This window comes from Colias philodice, chromosome 5 (assembly GCF_061535455.1).
Source record: "Colias philodice isolate Cphi_HAF_F1 chromosome 5, ilColPhil1 Martin Lab GWU primary, whole genome shotgun sequence".
Classification (NCBI taxonomy): domain Eukaryota; kingdom Metazoa; phylum Arthropoda; class Insecta; order Lepidoptera; family Pieridae; genus Colias; species Colias philodice.
In genome coordinates this window covers 2623939-2645143 of record NC_143090.1, presented here as the reverse complement: position 1 = coordinate 2645143, position 21205 = coordinate 2623939, and the positions used below count along the sequence as shown (strand labels likewise).

General features: G+C 33.6%; 2 protein-coding genes and 1 long non-coding RNA gene across 4 annotated transcripts in view; 1 reads left to right on the top strand and 2 right to left on the bottom strand.

The window, feature by feature from the left end:
* The window catches only part of LOC149488319 (uncharacterized), a 109998-nt gene that overhangs the window by 50333 nt on the left and 38460 nt on the right, over positions 1-21205 (bottom strand). The gene's annotated exons all lie outside the window — the stretch shown is intronic.
* Positions 9264-14366, top strand: LOC149488322 (uncharacterized). Of its 2 annotated transcripts, none has more exons than XM_089695065.1 (2): positions 9264-11961; positions 12014-14366. In XM_089695065.1, the coding sequence occupies exon 1, from the start codon at positions 9900-9902 to the stop codon at positions 10311-10313; it is 414 nt and encodes a 137-aa protein (XP_089551191.1). In that variant the 5' UTR covers positions 9264-9899; the 3' UTR covers positions 10314-11961; positions 12014-14366. The 2 variants fall into 2 exon arrangements, with proteins under 2 accessions (XP_089551191.1, XP_089551190.1); XM_089695064.1 differs by having other exon boundaries at positions 9264-13602; positions 13832-14366.
* LOC149488321 (uncharacterized) lies at positions 16606-19387 on the bottom strand. The gene is made up of 3 exons (XM_089695069.1): positions 19026-19387; positions 18589-18676; positions 16606-18270 (listed from the first exon to the last, which is right to left on the bottom strand). Exons 1-3 carry the CDS (start codon positions 19159-19161, stop codon positions 18261-18263), a joined length of 234 nt encoding a protein of 77 aa, XP_089551195.1. The 5' UTR covers positions 19162-19387; the 3' UTR covers positions 16606-18260.

The following is a 21205-nucleotide window of genomic DNA, read 5'->3' as shown; positions in this document are numbered from 1 at the left end:
GTAAACGAGAACGTGTAATCTTGATACTTGACGAGAGTCTTCCCATCTACGAAGGTTATCGTTTCATACTCGTATGTTGCTGAAAATATTTTATATAATATTTATAACGCGTTTCATTAAAGAAACGAATCTTCAATGGCGGCCAAAGCTGAGACTGACATAATATGGTAGGGTCAGCAAAAAAGAAAATAAAAATAAGAAAGTAAATGGATAATAATTTTATTAATTATTTCAATTTGTTTATTCACAAACTTATTTTTATGGTGTTTGTGTATTCCAAATTAAAATCCCCATAATACTCGTAATGAGCCCATTAAACTGAACAACTTTTCCCAAAGAACATATTATGTCAAATTCCAATAAAACATTATTTATTATCGCAAATACATAATTGTCATTGTTAATTTATGATAAAAATTATTATAGGGAAAATCAAATACATTTTAGTTATTTCACTTTTCCCTATTTTTTTTGCATGCCGTACGGCCGTGTGTAAGCGAGAGGGAATGATAAGCGCCACCAATTAAGATTCGTTTCTTTAATGAAATGCGTTATACCCCGCCATATCATTATATTTATGAACAAATTTCTGTTCTTCCTTCACATTATCATTCGATCATGATGATAAGTTTCAAAGTAGCCACACAATAAAAAATCGGTTTGTTTGGTGCGTGAGTCCGACTCGCACTTGGCCAGATTTTTTTATTTACCTACTTTTACATTTAATTATACTTACTATTAATGTTATTCCTCCACATTATCATTCATTCAAATTTTGACATAAAATTCCTTTTTTTATAAAAATTCTTAATTTTATTAAACGATAATATAATACTAAACCTAAATCTGGCACTAACGACTACTTTAATTACGAATATAAACGTATCTCCCGTCCGATATTTTTGTTAGTAATGGCGGAACATGATTGTGTTCAACTTTAGCCCATAATATTTCTCCTGATGTGTTTAACTTTAAACTTGCTTTACAATCAGTGCTCTGATGCTTGGAACATCGTAGATATAATCTATTCCCGTGGCAATCTCTCGGTCCAGTAAATGAGAATGTGTAATCTTGGAACTTGATGAGAGTCTTCCCATCTATGAAGGTTATCGTTTCATAGTCGCATGTTGCTGAAAATATTTTATACAATATTTATCCCGCCATATCATTGTATTTATGAACGAATTTCTCTTCTGCCTACACATTATCATTCGATCATGATGATAAGTTTTAAAGTGACAACATAATAAAAAATAGGTTTGTTCGGTGCGTGAGTCCGACTCGCACTTGGCCGGACTTTATTTACTTACTTTTACATTTAATTATACCTACTTACTATTAATGTTATTCCTCCACATTATAATTAATTCAAATTTTGATATAAAATTCCTTTTTTTATAAAAATTCTTAATTTTTTTACTTAAACGATAATATAATACTAAACCTAAATCTGGCACTAACGACTACTTTAATTACGAATATAAACGTATCTCCCGTCCGATATTTTCTTTAGTAATGGCGGAACATGATTGTGGTCAACCTTAGCCGCTACTATTTCTCCTGCCTTATTTAATTTCAGTCGTGCTTTACAATTTCTCATAGCCTTGGAACATTTTAGGTACAATCTATACCCGTGACAATCTCTCGGTCCATTAAATGAGAATGTGTAATCTTGATACTTGATGAGAGTCTTCCCATCTATGAAGGTTATCGTTTCATACTCGCATGCTGCTGAAAATATTTGAATTAGATTATTTTATTTCATTCACATGGGTATAATTTCGATGTAAGATAAACAGTTAACCCCGCCATACCCTAAAGTTAATTATATTATTACATTGTATTACTACTACATAATTTTATTAATAATCTATCATTTTATCTAAATAGTCCAATATAAGTCCCTTGTGGTACCTAAACACTAAACACCGTGGGGTGTTTAGTGTTTACCAGTGGCGTGCCTAGGGTGTAAGGACTGGGCAAGCCCAAATTTTTCAAAGTGTTTGATGGGTAGTGGGTACCCTTTTCATGAATAAGATAGCTACCTAGGTATACTGTGTAATTATTTTCGTTAAAAAACTTATAAAAAAACGTGAACATATTAGGTACATACCGAATCAAATCTTTTAAATTTTCACGCGCGCCCAACAGTTGAGTCAAACGTTTATCATTAAAATCGATAAATTATATAAAACTGTATGACATTATATTATTAATAAAATTGTACAGATCATTTATATTCTAATTCAAAACGCCAATCTTTCTGAAGGAAAGATTTTATAACATCGGAATTATAGAAAGTAGGTGTTTGTTTTTTAATAATTCAATTACTTACCTAACAGCTACTTTTCTATGGCAATTATTGATACCTAATACAGAAAGGCGTTCTTGGCCAAATAAATACTTATACGTATTTCTTAATAATTAATACGTACCTATGAATACGATTTAACGATGAGAAAGCACGCTCCGTGGTCTCCGTGGAAGAATCAAGAACTATATACTACCTATTTACTAGCAGGAATCGTAACTACCAAAATATGTGCAAGTTTCAACAGCTGGGGAAAGGCTTCTTCTAAGTAATTCTCATTCATGAAATCGTTCGTAAACATTACAATTAAAATTTCGTTTATGTGACTTACTATGTAGTTTCGGTAATGCACAAATCGGGAGTTGGTTTTGATGAAGAAATTAATTGTTTTTCAGTAAAGTTTAATGATTTTACCTTTCCCCCGCTCAGCACAAAGCAAACCACCATAATTTACAACACAATCTGCTGTCGCGACACTTATTTTACCACAAAATTCGAAAAACTTAACCTAAATTACACCGGTATAATCACCCGCTCAAACAAACTATATAATAATTTAACAATAATATTCACGACGTTCGTTCGCGCAATCGTAACTATCTTCACACTGTTAAAGCCGGGCATTATTTCCCTTAGAAATTGCTATAGAGTTCTATAGCTAGGTATGTATCTACTCCGACGAAATTTCATACGTTAGAAGAGATGAGCGCAAAGCCCGGTAAAAGCCCACGCGTGCAAGCGAGACACCGCACTGTTTATAATCCATCGAATTTAGGTTGTAACGTCCAAATAAAAGGTACGACCTTATTCCGATAGGAAGAAGGATGAAATTAAAAAGTTTACTCGAATTCGTCATTGTTTTATGCTAGGCGTATTATACATATTATATTATAGGTGAGTTTTCATTGAATTCGGAGCAGATTATGAATTGCTCATTGCGCGCGAATATTCAAACGTGAATATAGGTATTTTCCTGTCTCGTAGCGAATTTCTAAGGCAAGCCGGGCTTTTCGGCTTGTATGAACGTACCGCCACTGGTGTTTACGTGTTTAAGGGTTTACAATAAGTACTACACAATATTGTTTTTATGGGTTAACTTAATCTGGACATTTTCTAGGCATTGTCGATTTAACTTTATAATGGTGGACGGGTTTGAAATAAAAAAGAGCATTTGTGGCGAGCACACATGTCAGAAGTGAAACTTCTTTGGCAAGATTAAAAAAAAACCAAAATCTTCGCTTTACTCCATGAAGAGACGGTATTGCCATGACGCGACCTTGAAATTTTACTCTAAACGTGCCTAAAGAAGTTTTACTTCAAAAATATATTGAATAGGTATAACAACTTTAGAGAATATATATTTTTTTTAAAACCTTATTTTGACAAATAAATATAATTTTATTATTTATTATTTTTATTTGAATATTTAAAGAGATATGCCAAAATTTTACACTAAAGTCTACTTTGCTTTATGATATCTGCCGTCCGATAATTTCGTTAGAACTGGTGGAACATGATTGTGTTCAACATAAGCCACTACTATTTCTCCTTCCTTGTTTAATTTCAGTCGTGCTTTACAATTCCTCTTATACTTGGAACAATACAAATAATATTTATTCCCAAGGTGATCTCTCGATCCAGTAAATGAGAATGTATAATCTTGATACCTGATGAGAGTCTTTCCACACATTAAGGTTAGCGTCTCATACTGCGAAGCTGAAATATTCAAATTCAACTATATTCATTTCATAAATATGGGTACGTAGGTGTGAGTTGAATGAATAATAACTCTTTTAATATACAAACATTTAATTTTACTACATATTTATTTAATTACTTCACATTATCATTCCAAAATTATAACGTAGCCAAGACGTAACATGCATTATTTTATCAAAATTCTTTATTTTAACGATATAATACTAAACCGAACTTAATTAAACGATATAATACTAAACCAAAATCTGTCACAAACGACGATTAAATTCTAACGTATTTCCCATTTGACAATTTTTTTAGTAATGGCGGAACATGATTGTGTTCAACCTTAGCCGCTACTATTTCTCCTGCCTTATTTAATTTCAGTCGTGCTTTACAATTTCTCATAGCCTTGGAACATTGTAGGTATAATCTATTCCCGTCGCAATCTCTCGGTCCATTAAATGAGAATGTGTAATCTTGATACTTGATGAGAGTCTTCCCATCTAAGAAGGTTATCATTTCATACTCGTATGCTGCTGAAAATATTTAAATTAGTATATTTTATTTTATTCACACAGTCGTGCAATCTAAGTAGTTTATCATCTTATACTTAGAATTACTTATTCATACATTTTCTTAAGATCAGGTATGTAATGATCAACTTGATAATCGTGGAAGGGATTTAAATAAAACAAAAGATTTCCAGGCACACAGAATCTTTACTTATGTTTATAAAATCAAATAAAAAATAATTAATAATTATAGACTTAATACTAGACATAAGCTTGGAATAGTAACTTAATATAGTAAGTTAACAATAATTTAACAATAATAGCTTTTTTTTCGCCACTTATGTCAAGACCTAGATTTTCTATTTCGTTAATTACGACTTATTTCAATAGACATTAAAAAAAATATTATTATCATTCACTTAAATTATGACGTAACATGCATTTTTTTATCAAAATTCTTTATTTTAACGATATATAAACCGAAACGAATACTAAACCGAACTTAATTAAACGATATAATACTAAACCAAACTTCATTAAACGATATAATACTAAACTAAAATCTGTCACAAACGACGATTAAATTTTAACGTATTTCCCATTTGCCAATTTTTTTAGTAATGGCGGAACATGATTGTGTTCATTTTTAGCCATAACTATTTTTCCTGATGTATTTAGCTTTAGTCGCGCTCTACAATGACCGTTTCTCTTGGAACATGCAAGATATACTCTATTCCCTTTGCTGTCTTTCCGTCCGCAATATGAGAACGTATAATCTTGATACTTGAAGAGAGTCCGTCCATCGATGAAGGTTATCCTCTCAAACTGGTAGTCTGCTGAAAATATTTAAAGTAAATATTATTAAAGGATGTTAAGAAATAAAATAGAATGCTTAACGACTACTTAAATTTTACGCGTTTGAAAGTTCGCCCGAAGACAGCACAACATCTATCAGGTAAGCTAGTATAATAGTAGTATACAATCAATGGTAATTTCTTCAGGACATTTTCTAAGGCACTTAAGATAAGTGGAAGGGATTGAAAAAAATAATTTACGAGTACATTTCTATATTCTCTATTTCATTTAATAGAGCCTTATTCAACATGGAAGCTCTAGATTTGTATTTATCTTCAACTTGGCCATTTAAATAAATTTGACATAATATATGCAACTTTATTCAACTGAGCAACATCTTAATTAAAGACATTTTATAAATGTCCCGTTGGGTAATTTCTTTAGTAATGGTGGAGGATGATTGTGGTCAACCTTAGCCGCTACTATTTCTCCTGCCTTATTTAATTTCAGTCGTGCTTTACAATTTCTCTTAGACTTGGAACATTGTAGGTATAATCTATTCCCGTGGCAATCTCTCGGTCCATTAAATGAGAATGTGTAATCTTGATACTTGATGAGAGTCTTCCCATCTAAGAAGGTTATCATTTCATACTCGTATGCTGCTGAAAATATTTAAATTAGTATATTTTCGTGCACGGTGCAATCTAAGTAGTTTATCATCTTATACTTAGAAATACTTATTCAAACATTTTCATAAGATCAGGTATGTAATGATCAACTTGATAATCGTGGAAGGGATTTAAATAAAACAAAAGACTTCCAGGCACACAGAATCTTTACTTATGTTTATAAAATCAAATAAAAAATAATTAATAATTATAGACTTAATACTAGACATAAGCTTGGAATAGTAACTTAATATAGTAAGTTAACAATAATAGCTTTTTTTTCGCCACTTATGTCAAGACCTAGATTTTCTATTTTGTTAATTACAACTTATTTCAATAGACAAGAAAAAAAAATATTATTATCATTCACTTAAATTATGACGTAACATGCATTTTTTTATCAAAATTCTTTATTTTAACGATATATAAACCGAAACGAATTTAACGATATAATACTAAACCAAACTTCATTAAACGATATAATACTAAACCAAACTTCATTAAACGATATAATACTAAACCAAAATCTGTCACAAACGACGATTAAATTTTAACGTATTTCCCATTTGCCAATTTTTTTAGTAATGGCGGAACATGATTGTGTTCATTTTTAGCCATAACTATTTTTCCTGATGTATTTAGCTTTAGTCGCGCTCTACAATGACCGTTTCTCTTGGAACATGCAAGATATACTCTATTCCCTTTGCTGTCTTTCCGTCCGCAATATGAGAACGTATAATCTTGATACTTGAAGAGAGTCCGTCCATCGATGAAGGTTATCCTCTCATACTGGTAGTCTGCTGAAAATATTTAAAGTAAATATTATTAAAGGATGTTAAGAAATAAAATAGAAAGCTTAACGACTACTTAAATTTTACGCGTTTGAAAGTTCGCCGGAAGACAGCACAACATCTATCAGGTAAGCTAGTATAATAGTAGTATACAATCAATGGGAATTTCTTCAGGACATTTTCTAAGGAACTTAAGTTCCTTAGAAAATGTCCTTAAGATAAGTGGAAGGGATTGAAAAAAATAATATACGAGTACATTTCTATATTCTCTATTTCATTTATTAGAGCCTTATTCAACATGGAAGCTCTAGATTTGTATCTATCTTCAACTTGGCCATTTAAATAAATTTGACATAATATATGTAACTTTTTTCAACTGAGCCACAATCTAAATTAAAGACATTTTATAAATGTCCCGTTGGGTAATTTCTTTAGTAATGGTGGAGGATGATTGTGGTCAACCTTAGCCGCTACTATTTCTCCTGCCTTATTTAATTTCAGTCGTGCTTTACAATTTCTCTTAGACTTGGAACATTGTAGGTATATTCTATTCCCGTGGCAATCTCTCGGTCCAGTAAATGAGAATATGTAATCTTGATACTTGATGAGAGTCTTCCCATCTAAGAAGGTTATCGTTTCATACTCGCATGCTGCATGAAAATATTTAAATTAGTATATTTTATTTTATTCACACAGTCATGCACGGTGCAATCTAAGTAGTTTATCATCTAATACTGGAAAATTGCTAAAAATAAGTGGTGAGAATAATTTAGAATTACTTATTCATACATTTTCTTAAGATCAGGTATGTAATGATCAACTTGATAATCGTGGAAGGGATTTAAATAAAACAAAAGATTTCCAGGCACACAGAATTATATAGTAGTATACAATCAATGGGAATTTCTTCAGGACATTTTCTAAGGCACTTAAGATAAGTGGAAGGGATTGAAAAAAATAATTTACGAGTACATTTCTATATTCTCTATTTCATTTAATAGAGCCTTATTCAACATGGAAGCTCTAGATTTGTATCTATCTTCAACTTGGCCATTTAAATAAATTTGACATAATATATGTAACTTTTTTCAACTGAGCCACAATCTAAATTAAGGACATTTTTTAAATGTCCCGTTGGATAATTTCTTTAGTAATGGTGGAGGATGATTGTGGTCAACCTTAGCCGCTTCTATTTCTCCTGCCATATTTAATTTCAGTCGTGCTTTACAATTTCTCTTAGACTTGGAACATTGTAGGTATATTCTATTCCCGTGGCAATCTCTCGGTCCACAAAACGAGAACGTATAATCTTGATACTTGATGAGAGTCTTCCCATCTAAGGTTATCATTTCATACTCGAATGCTGCTGAAAATATTTAAATTATAATATTTTATTTCATTCACACAGTCGTGCAATCTAAGTAGGTTATCATCTCATACTGGAAAATTGCTAAAAATAAGCTGGTGAGAATAATTTAGAATTACTTATTCATACATTTTCTTAAGATTATGTAAGTAGTGATGAAGTTGATAATCGTGGAAGGGATTTAAATAAAACAAAACATTTCCAGGCACACAGAATCTTTGCTTATGTTTATAAAATCAAATAAAAAATAATTATAGACTTAATACTAGACATAAGCTTGGAATAGTAACTCAATACAGTAAGTTAGCAATAATTTAACAACAAAAGCATTTTGTTCGCCTATCGACACGAATTATAAAGCAAACCAGTATCTTTGAATATTTAAAATGATTTGAAATGATGTTGATTTATAATAAATAAAAACATGTTTGTCACCTCTGCAAGTTGAAATTTAATTTATTTTACCTCTCTAACTCAAAATTTATAAGAATAATCCTCTTTATGTCGAATCAAAATCCGCCTAAGTCGAAATCCTCCATAAGTTGAAAACTCTATAACTCGAATTTTTTGGCGTCTCCCTTGATATTCGACTTATAGAGGTGCTACTGTATAACTATTTTTTTTTTCTCACTGTATAATAACACCTTTTATAGTTTAATTGTACGCATGTGGTGTTTACCTACTTAAATTGTGCACTTAGTTTTAAGATTATTTTTTTGTATACTTGCTCATTTGTGTAACAATTACTGGTAAACCTAAATAAATAAATAAATAAATAAATAAATTATGTCAAAACCAAGATTTTCTATTTCTTTAATTACAACCAATTTCAATAGACAACCAAAAAAAAAAATATTTCAATCGACGAAATCTAAAATCTCAACAAAGTTTTTATGGTGACTCATGCCGTGAAGCTCCGTGAACAGGCGTGAACGTGAATGTGGAGTGTTTACGCGTTGTTCAGGTGCATTCGCGCCTGTCCCCCGATCAGTGTCGGTATTGTGACCCACGACTAAGGAGTCGCACCTTCTTCACGCGGCGTGCACGCTTACACATCCACATTCGCGGCCCGTGCCTCATATATAAACCATATATAACAACTCATATAATAATTATTATATATGTCGGAGACGGTCAATAGCGCGGATGTAAAACGACTCGAAGCACGAGTTCAGGGAGGTGGCAGCACAGTGAAGTTGGCGGCTTACTTCATGCTTGTACCGGGTCGAGCCGGTGAAGGCTCGCCCTCGGGACGGCACTTCACATTCGAACATCGAAGAGTTCGGATCTTCCACTACTAGGAACTGTTAACCTTTTCTTTGCTAGTGTTTAATTTAAATGTGTAACGTAACGGTTATTAAAGTGATTGTATTGTATGGTAAAACTGACATGATTAAAAAGAGCAACTATGGAGTTTCTTGCCGGTTCTTCTCTGTAGATACTGCTTTCCGAACCGGTGGTAAATAAAGAAATGATTGAGTTTGAGGTGTTTCTTTGCTCGATTACCCAACGCAACGCCCACAGCTTGAAAATAGATTCACAATCTACATCTTGCTCCGACATCAGAAGTGGGATCAAATCGAGCAAATGAGAAAACACGTGGCGATAACCTCGATACGATATACGATAACCTGATTAAAAGTCAAAGCGCCGCAACCACGTGGCACTTCGATCCAGTTTCAACGGGAAGAAGCATCCTACAGATCTAAGAGCATACGTGTCACTGAGCAGCCGGTGACAAAGAGAGAGCTCGTTATGTGCGGGCAGGGTGGCAACTTCGCCTCGCGCTGCACGGATGACACTGCCGCTCGCATCACCGCGTCGGAAGCCGTATCATCGAGAGCAGCGCCGTGTCATCATGTCGTGCACCGTGCGATCGCGTCGAGCGTCCGGCTTCGAGCATCATGCGTCGAGCATCATGCGTCGAGCGTCGAGCGTCATGCGTGGCGCCATGTGGTGCTGCATCCATACTGTGCGCCGCGGCACCAAGCTGGGCTCCGCGACACCACGCCAGGTGTTGCACATCCACGCCAGGCGCCGCAATACCACGCCGGGCGTCGCGCTACCATCACTACCATCAACACGTCGAGCCTGAGATCACCCGAACAAGAGCGACGTGTCGACGTGTCGTGCAACTATCCTTCAATCTCATACCAAACCGGTCAGTAGATAACATTCCACTTTGAGTGTACAGTTAGATAAAGTTTCAAAATGTAGTAACTTTTTTGAAAGAAAAAGAAATTTATTGCCAAAAACATTAGTTACAAAATTTATTTTAAAATTATAATTGAGGTAAATGGTCACAGCCTCGGCAAAATGCTGCACAAAAACAGCGCTAATTTACAGGCTGTACCGAATGTAATGATTACAGATTTTGTTAAAAGTTGTAACCTACAAGACCAGTGTATAGTTTAATCTTATTGCAATACATTTAACTAAACTTATTTACGCAGTGTTGTTATTATTAGGTCGTGCGATATTGCTTTACGGTTTTGTAGTTAAAACTTATTCCATTACATTCAGCTCATCTTAGTTACGCAGTGATAAATTAACAGTACCTATTTCACTTATTCAGGGACGGGTTTACTTTAGTAGGTAATTCACGTTATTTTAACTGCACTGCCATCAAGATAAATTAAGTAACGACTTGCTTTAATGTTTGTTAGTTGTGAGCTACCACTAAAGAAAGAAAGCACATTAATTATTTGTACACTGCATCCAGATTCTTCAATCGAACGTAAACAATAAACATTCGCTTGTCCGTGTGTCAGAACAAAAACAGTATGCGAATTACTTTTAAATTAGTTTCTTAACTACCCGCGTTAGTTTCTTGACTACCCGCATTAATTTCTTAAACTACCTGCGTTACTTTTTATTTAGGCTATAACACTTGACAAATAGCAATTAATTGCTACACAGAGACAGCCTTATTGCTATTCGATTAAAAACGAGTGCATTAGAGGTTTAAAAAACTTTTCGTAGGTTTTATTTCAGGTGATATTTGTGGTAATTTCTTAAAATAAAGTTGTGAATAATTCACAGTATACAGTTTTTACGATATGAAGTTTCATGAAATGTTACAGATTTAGTTTGATCGAATAAAAGGTACCTAAATGGAGGCATTTAGTTTTGAATTTTTACTTGGAGAATTTATTAGGTCCTTATTTAGGCAGTTCATAATACAATGTCGCAGATAATTAGCGTGTTCAAATAAACAGCTGGCCTAAGATAAATGTTATGATTGGAATACGGGTCTAGATTTAGTTTGAGTACGTAACTTGATTATTTTAACTATCTCATCGACGTTTGGGTCCGTTCAATGTTAAGATATTAAGACTGTTGAAAATAATCTTAAGGTTAATAGCGCCTTTACAGTTTATCGTCAGATAATGTCTGTTTAATTGCATAGAGAAAAGAAAAACCCATCCAGGTTTTCTGAAGGTTTTTGAAGTAAAACTTCTTTATCGGGGTTGAAAAAAGAATTTAGTGTAACATTTTTTTTTCGTTACGCGTGACATTTTTCCGTTACGCACCATTTTTTTTTTCCCTATCGCGCGTGATTCGACATATTTCTGTAAAGTTGCATATAGTAAATTATTTTTTGAAAAATAAGGTCATAAAGAAGTTTCATTTCTTACGTGTGTACACGTACGCGTAGTACACGCACATATTTTTTGTTTTTTTAGCTTCAAATAAGTCCTAAACGTATCGTATTCGATAGTACCTAAACCTAATCGATTTACATCGATAGTACCTAATCGATTTACATTGTGTGCATTTAATGTAATTTCTTGATAATAGTTTTTGACTAGCTGCAGTTTAACATCAACTGAATACATCAATTAGGTAGTTGTACAGTAGTTGTTGAGCAGTTCAATCTTATTACGTTGAAACTAAAATTTAGCTCAGCCCTTTTGCCGTTCGATATTAGATTAACAGATGAGTTTAAGCCTACACTTATTAATTGTTTTAACTTGAGCTTTCAAAAGCAAACATACCGTTAAGGAATTTTGCCATATGTAAATTTGCCGATAAAAAAAAAGTTTTGAAGGGTTTCTCGCGATTTTTTTGTAGGCAGATATGTTATCACATGATTACTTTAAATTCAAGTTGGTAAATATTCAGTTGAGAATAAGCTTTCGAGTGTTTTCTGCGGTTCAGTTACGAATCATTCGTTTTAAACTTTTTAAGATGTTATTTTTGTGCTGTTGTCTCATTAGTTTCTCAATGATCATAACAACAAAATAAAACTGCTGTTAACATTTGAGCAAGCTGCACAGGCTATCACTATGGTAGACTTGGGAGGTATAGTTCAGTAGAGTTGTAGTGGAGTATAGTTGTAGCATACTGATGGTTGTGTTGTCTCGTACGTTGTGAAGTAAATGTGTGTTGCGTGAAATAATATTGTGATGGTAATGTAGTTCATCGAAGGATTGTGGTGTTCTATCTGGCATGAGGTCCAGGATAGTAGATATGTGTTCTGACCGGTCAGGAGGACCGGGGCAGTATTGTTACCCTGTAAGGTCAGTGTGGGCTGAGGCAGGATGGTAGTTATTTTGGTATCCCGAGATGAATTACCGTAGTAATGTAGTGTGAGAAATGGCGTACGGGGACACATGATTGTCAGTATGGAGGATAGGAGATAACTTGAGTTTATTAAAACGAAAAACGATTAAGAATATTGATTCTGTTGGATGAGTAATATTCAGTTCAGATAAGATTTCACTTTTTTTTAACTGTTGAGCTATTGAATCCTATAAACACCAATAATCACTTTGAAAAGACAGATTTTGTTTATACAATGTTCGGATAACTTCACTTTGTTAAAATATTGAGGATGCCTGAGGGCCAAGTACCACTTGAAGTTGATTAAAGTTTGAAACTTGAGTTTGAGTTGAGTGATAGCGGTGAATCTTAGTTCGATTGGTCAGAGTGTGCCAGTAGTCATTTCGTAGCCGTAGTCCGTTGAAGTCGGTGTCTGCTATAAGGGGATTATGGCTGCTTATAGTAAACCGTGGATGCGCGGTATTACCGTAGTCCGTTGAAGCCGGCGTCTGCTATTAGGAGTACAGATAGCTGCTTATAGTAAACCGTGGATGCGCGGTGCGCGGGTGACGCTGGCGGAGGTTGGGTCTTGTAGAGACCATTGGAATATGGGAGTCCGTGGGACTCGGCATTCGGAGGAATGCGTGTGGAACAAACATGAGGTTTGTTGTGGGGCTTAGTGAAAAGCCAGAGTTTGCATTCGGAGGAATGCGTGTGTGATGATGGGCTTAGTGAAAAGCCAGAGTTGGCATTCGGTGGAATGCGTGTGTGATGATGGGCTTAGTGAAAAGCCACAGGCCTCGGATAAGATTCATGCTCTAGTTTTTTTGTGATACTTTAATAATGATCTTCTGATGACAATAGCAGTGAAAGTGGTGTTTGGTCGCTTATGCGTTATTTTCTTTTAATAGTAGTTCATCAATTTAATTGAAATGATCAGAATTCAATGTTTCATTATTTTAATCAAAATGGTTAATTTCAAAGAGTTGAAGTTGGAAATTATTTTGTGTTTTCATATGAACTTAAATTTTGTTTTATGAGATTCTTTGCTATAGGACGTTTCTTGTAAAGATCGACTGTTATAACTTTTCAAAGCTTAACGGGACGATGGTATGCGATATGAATTTCAAGGGTCTTGATAGATAGACTGATAGACTTGCGGACAACTAAGTGATCTTAAGGGTTTAGTTTTTTTTAGTTTTGTGGTTAATTGTAAAAAAAAAAATTGTCAGGATTGGCCGAAGAGCATGTACTGTGCGAGATGTTTTCTGTGTTACAGCACCCACAAACACGAGGACGTGTTCAGCGCAGGATGGCCGTGTCGGAGACGGTCAATAGCGCGGATGTAAAACGACTCGAAGCACGAGTTCAGGGAGGTGGCAGCACAGTGAAGTTGGCGGCTTACTTCATGCTTGTACCGGGTCGAGCCGGTGAAGGCTCGCCCTCGGGACGGCACTTCACATTCGAACATCGAAGAGTTCGGATCTTCCACTACTAGGAACTGTTAACCTTTTCTTTGCTAGTGTTTAATTTAAATGTGTAACGTAACGGTTATTAAAGTGATTGTATTGTATGGTAAAACTGACATGATTAAAAAGAGCAACTATGGAGTTTCTTGCCGGTTCTTCTCTGTAGATACTGCTTTCCGAACCGGTGGTAAATAAAGAAATGATTGAGTTTGAGGTGTTTCTTTGCTCGATTACCCAACGCAACGCCCACAGCTTGAAAATAGATTCACAATCTACATCTTGCTCCGACATATATATATCACCCATAGTAGGTAACAGAGATTTTGGCAGTAGCTTCTACGTCCATTTCACAGCGGTTTTACGATCGAATGCGAGTATCCTATGAATGTGGACGACACGAATTATAAAATTTTAAATACCAAAAGAAGAGAACTTGCGTGAAGTACTAAATCCTAACTAATATTATAATTTATGCTAAACTAAATCTGTCTCTTCTTCACGCCTAAACTGCTGAACTAGGTACTATTATTCTTTTTATAATTTTTTCAATCCGAAGCGTGCTGATCTCTCACATTATTCTAATTTACTTTATAATATCTCCCGTCCTGTAGTCTTTTCAATACTGGCGGTTCATGATTATGGTCCACATTAGCAGCTATTATATCTCCAGCTTTATTAAGTTTAAGTCGTGCTTGGCAATGATTGCTCTGCTTCTTAGAACAAGAGAGATACAATCTCCTATCTTTCGGTCCATAAAAAGAGAATGTGTAGTCTTGATACTTGACCAGAGTCTTGCCATGTAAAAATCTTATTGTCTCGTACTGTAAATCTATTGAAAATATATATACTAAATTAATCAACTTTTCTTAAAATTGATTTGTGTGTTGTACTCGTGGAAATCGGTTAAAGGGTTTGAATAATGGACTAAAATGAAAAATTAGCACATCGAAGTAAATTTCGTTTGATCTGTAATATACATATTCTTAATTCATTTAGGGCTTATTTTTCAATCCTTGGTTAAAACTTATTCATCGAATAATGTATAAAACTACCATTTCACAGAATACATAATAGTAGCTAAACGCTACAGAACGGACACTCTCCGCCTCCCGCCAAAATTAAACACTTACCTCACCCCGCACGATCATGATAAAAATGGGCCGCATTTTTCTTCAAGGACGATACGCAACGAAGATTGACAACATTAATCAAATTGACTTAGGGCCGATTTTTCAATGCTTGGATAAAAATTATCCGTCCAATAAAGTATTACACGATAATATTAAAATGTCACGTAAACTGTCAAATACGGGCAATTAGAATACGTTTTTAAAATGGTAGTTTTATACATTATTCGACGAATAAGTTTTAACCAAGGATTGAAAAATCAGCCCTTAAAGTAATTTTATTATTTTAGATTTGTGATTATCGTAGAAAATGGTGAGATATTGTGCTGTTTACGGATGTATTTCATCAGAAAAACGCGAGCTTTTTTTAAAGCTAGTCACAAATGTGCCAACCATAAAGCGTTAACACACACATTTGCAGACTCTACAGTGTGACTGTCAAAACGATAATTTTGTATGGAGTGTCCGGGGTGTGACCATTTTAAAAACATATTCTAATTGCCCGTATTTGACAGTTCACGTGACATTTTAATATTATAGTGTAATACTTTATTGGACGGATAAGTTTTAACCAAGCATTGAAAAATCGGCCCTTAATAGTTATACAATACTAGAATAACAACATACAAAACTATTTATGATTATTTTATAATATTGAAGCCCAGGAAAGAAGCATATTTTTCTGTGTTCTTTAATTTCTGTCTTGAGATAAATTCAACAGCTTACAGAAAAGGTAAGATCGTGCAGTTTTAATCTATTTTAACGTACATTCCATTTTTTAATTTCCTTAAAATAGGTGGCGCATGAAAATGGACAGGGACAGCGGATAAAATATATCCTTCCTTATCTAACCTTATTCGCGCTTGACAATTTGTCGTCTTCTTCTTGGAACAGTACAAATATAAAACATTCTGGTTTTTCGATCCATTGAATGAGAACAAATAATCTTGATACTTAATGAGTCTGGCACCACTAGTAAGCTGTATTTCTTCATAACCTGGTTAAAAGGCTTTCAAAATTAGAATGTTAATTTCTTACTAAAAAAACCTTGTGTAACAGAACCGAATACTTTAATAAGTAATAGAGTAAAATGAAAACACACAATTTTATTTTGATTATGTTTTTTCACTAATCAATAAATTACTTATAGATATAAATTTTAAATATCGTAAAATGGTCTGTTTCATCTTGTGTGAGGTACCTACTGCTAAAATAACATTGTTTGTAGAAATTTTACAGTGAGAAAATATTAAACCAAACTAGCACTATTTAATTTCTTTCATATCGTAATTGCGATTGTATTATAGTAAAACCACTATGTACTTCTTAGAATCTTATTTATTAATGTACGAAAAAATCTTATTTATAAACAACTGTACTATTTCTTAAGAATATTTTGAATTCTCTTATCAGGAATCAAACATTTCAAAACAATTTAAGACGAAGTCGAGATGTCAGTTATAACGTGCTGTAAAACATTTCAGAACATAAACAAGATGACGATAATTATCATCTTAATGTAATCAAATCCAATTAAACTTTGCACAAACTTCCATCGATCCGCCTTATAACTTTCGGAGGTTCATGATTATGAAAGCCCATTCCTCTTGCTTCATTTCCTACGATTAAAACAATTGCTTTACAGCCCTTGGCCACCTTCTTCGAACAATACCACCTTCCCTTACTATTCTTTACTTTTCTATAATAGGTATGCCCCTTGAAAAAGAGAATATTACCCGTTCCAACTCTAGATGAAATATATTCTAGGTCTGAAAACGATTAGGGTTATTTTTCATTGGTATAAACAATTTTAACAACACACTTTCATTGTTGCCAAAAGGCCGAGAAGCAAAAAAATCACAATTTTTTGTTAACAATCAGCATTTCATTTATTTAACTCCAGCATGCCTAAATATATTTATTTATCAGAAATTCAAAGGGCATTGTTACAACAATAGTACTTGTATATTCAATATTCATCAAAATCATTTGCCAAAGCCAGATACAGTGGAAATTCTCTTGAGGAATCAAAATAGAAACAATAGCTATTTCTTCTTAGGGACGAGAAAATTTAATAAATCACTGACACGTCCAACGGGATCGAATGATTCCGATTCTTCAATCTCGGTGGGAAACTTTTCTGGATAATGTTTTTTGTAATGTCGATAATAGCGGAGGAAATCAGCGTCGTCTGAAGGTGATTCTGAAACAAAATCCAAATCTTTTGATATTTTTTTAACAAAATAATAAACTTCTTATTGGGTCCTTTAAATCATGCTTTGAAATGATTTGTAGACGTGTAGATGAAGTAGGTAAGCATGAGAATTGTAAGTTTTTGAAATGAAATGAAATGAATTTATTCGCATTCGCATTTTGTACAACTTTGGGGCACTAATTGACGGATTTATTCTAAAAGAAATCAAATTCACCTTATAACGTTGTACAATTTACACAACATTAGTTAAACAGGAAAACAATAACATATTTAAGTTTGTATGTAAAAACTAATTTTTGTTAGGGAAGTATTTAAATAAAACACGTGCTTTACAGTTTACCAATAATTTATTATCATTTTAATCTATCTGTCTGGTACAAGTAGTTATTAATTACTTATAATTTAAATTAGAAAGTAAAGTGTAGGAATGTCCATAAATTAAGTGAGGCGTTTTTTAATCAATTAGGTTCAAAAAAACGTTGTTCAATAGACAGTTACATATTACAAATATACGATCGAATAGATAAATATTCGTATCTAAACTCTTACAAGTTTACCATCGTCAGTACGGTGGAGGTCTGGCGGTGGATGATTATGTTCCCCCTGTACAAATGAAATCAGCCCTTCTGGTGTTGTCCACAGCTTGCTCTTACATCCATTAAACCTTTTAGAACAATACCACCGATTGTTACTATATGCGCAGTTGAACGTGTACCCTTTGAACACTGCAATGTACTTGCCACGATTACTGGGAATATACTCAATTGTGTCTGAAACAGGTGATTTGATCGTTACCTCATAAAACAAGTTTTCGAAGTGGCTTTCAAACATTCGTTAAATAAACTCCATTAACAGTTAATTCATTTACTTTTTGCAAACAATCTAATAGCCATTTACTCCCTGCAAATACTGCACGTTACTTAGAAAGTTCTGGTCAAAATCCTAAAAACTAAACCGAATATAGTGTGCCATCATGACGTCTAAATAACTGTGGAGGCAGATGGTCGTGTGCACCAATTTCTGTAACCTTGTTTTCCAGCAAAAGAACAACAGCTTTACAGCCTTTGGACTTTTTGGAGCAATACCACCTTCGTCTATTGTGGATTGCAAAATATGTATATCCCTTGTAAGCCAGCTTATTCCCTTGTCCACCTCTACAAGACATGTATTCTACTTCTGAAACATTAATCCCATATGAGATTTCATCACCAGCATCGAGTTTTTCATACAATTCAATCTCAAGTGTATTACAAGAATATGTGACTAGGCAAGTGAAGCCAATAACGAATATCGAAATTATTATAAATCTCAACGTCAATTGCCCGTCGTTTTTATTTTTAAATTAATGTGTTTTTAGAATGGCTCCCAAGCATTCGTAAAAAAAACATCATTAAAGCTTAATTATTTTATTTGTAACTAATCTAATTTAATAATTAACCTAATTACTATTTACTCCCTGCAATGTCTGGACGTCTTTAAGACAGTCTTGGTCAAAATCGTAAAAACTAGAACGTATTTAGTGTACCATCAGGACGTCTTAATAACTTTGGAGGCAGATGGGGGTGTGCACCAATTTGTACAATATGGTTTTCCAACATAAGAACAACAGCTTTACAACCGGAGGCCTTTTTGGAGCAATACCACCTTCGTCTACCATGCATTGTGAAATATGTATATCCCTTGTAAACCAGCTTATTCTCTTTTCCACCTCTACAAGATATGTATTCTACTTCTGAAACATCAACGCTATATATAATAAATCAACATAATCACAGAGTCTGCCAAAATACACTTCACGTTCAAGCATGTAGATTTTCAACAATATTTGATTCAACTAACTAGTCAAGTCTAACGAAAATCAGAATTTCCAATAATATTTATTTTTAAAATTACAATCTCCAATTATCTTGAAAACAAATACCTTACGATTCAATGTATTGATTCTACAAAGGTCTAAAAAGAGAAATACAAAGATAATTTGGATTTAAATTTATTTTACACTAGTTAGATACATTTTGGTCATTTTTTATTGTAATAATTACAATTTGTAATGATAAAAACAACAAAGCACATGGGACATACCGATTCACACATATTTTCTTCCAAACCTTAAACATTAATTCGGATAATACTTAAGTAAGTTTTATGGTTACAATTTTTAACAGAACTTATTCAAAAAATACCAAATATTTGAATAACCGAGAATTAAAAGGTGTTTTTTACGTTTCGGAAAAATGATAATTTCACAAGTAATAGGTAAATATGAGTAAGTTATAAAAAATCAAGTAAATAAAAAAAACACAATTACGTATTAACCAAATGAATTTATTAATAAACCTATCTTATTTTCTAATAATAAAATACACTAATACAGCAAAACAAATAGAATACAGTAGAACAAATCAATATACCTATAGTAGAACGCCGATTATCCGAATTAATTGGGACCGGGGTCGATTCGAATAATCGGAAATTCAGATAATCCATACTAATATTATAAATGCGAAAGTAACTCTGTCTGTCTGTTACTCAATCACGCCTAAACTACTGAACCAATTTTCATGAAATTTGGTATGGAGATATTTTGATACCCGAGAAAGGACATAGGCTACTTTTTATCCCGGGACAAAGACGTAATCCCGGAAATCCTACGGGAACAGGAACTATGCGGGTTTTTCTTTGACTGCGCGAGCGAAGCCGCGGGCGGAAACCTAGTTGTTCATATGTTCAACAACGGTATCCTAATATAACATTTATTTGAAGAACTTATTATTTAGACAAATCTAATTATGGCAATGGGGCAGATGCATGTGTATTTTCTGGTCAATATTCCATGCAAACCAACTAGGCAATCAATGTTGAGTAATCTTTCACACATCAGATTTTAATCAGCCTCCAGTCTCCACCGGAGTTTGACTTGAAGTCTTATTATTTTGGACGTTTATACATTAACCTCTCTACCAAGAAGGTCTTCATCAAATGTCATGTTGTTTGAGAAGCCACCTTTTGCAAAATGGTCTATAGTAATAACAACGTTGCAACCATTTTTTTGAGAGAACAACAGCAGATGTAAGCGACTAGTCAGATATAAAGAAAAACGAACTGTCACATGTAGCATAAACTTTTTAAATTTTTAACAAACGTAGTTCTACAATACTAAGAACAATTATTATAGAGGTATATTAGCAAAAAAAGTCATAACTGTTGTAATATACCAGCACTCGAACTTGTTACCGCAAAACGAAAGAAAAATTTATTGGTTTTATTTTTTTAAAATAAATCGCTGACCGATTCGGATAATTGGCGCTTCGGTAATTTGGCGTTTGACTAATCGGCGTTTTACTATAATATCTTTTCTTGTTATAGTACCATCAGTATTTTTCACAAAAGTCGGAGCAGGATGATTATGTTCTCCGATATCTAAAATATCATTGCCTGTTAGAATGACTCTGGCTTTGCATGTAAGTTTTTTCGAACAATACCATCTATTTTCGCTTTTCATTCTGGCGTAACTATGTCCTTTATACACCAGCAAATAATTCCCACGTTTAGACGGTATAAAGTGAAAACCTGCAAAATGTTGTAAAACCGTCAACATCTATAATTTCAGTAGCATATTATAGTCTAAGATCCCACCGCAGGATTAGTGCGTTCACAGTTTTTTTGCTAAACCCAAACTTTTATTTTATGTATATTTATAATTAT

Bases quoted from the DNA above. Each gene is read 5' to 3' on its own strand.
- LOC149488322 (XM_089695065.1), top strand. From the start codon at position 9,900: ATGTGCGGGCAGGGTGGCAACTTCGCCTCGCGCTGCACGGATGACACT.
- LOC149488321 (XM_089695069.1), bottom strand. From the start codon at position 19,161: ATGCATGGTAGACGAAGGTGGTATTGCTCCAAAAAGGCCTCCGGTTGT. The intron at 18,677-19,025 runs GTACACTAAATA...TTAATGTTTCAG, and splicing joins GTTATTAAGACGTCCTGATG to AAGTAGAATACATGTCTTGT.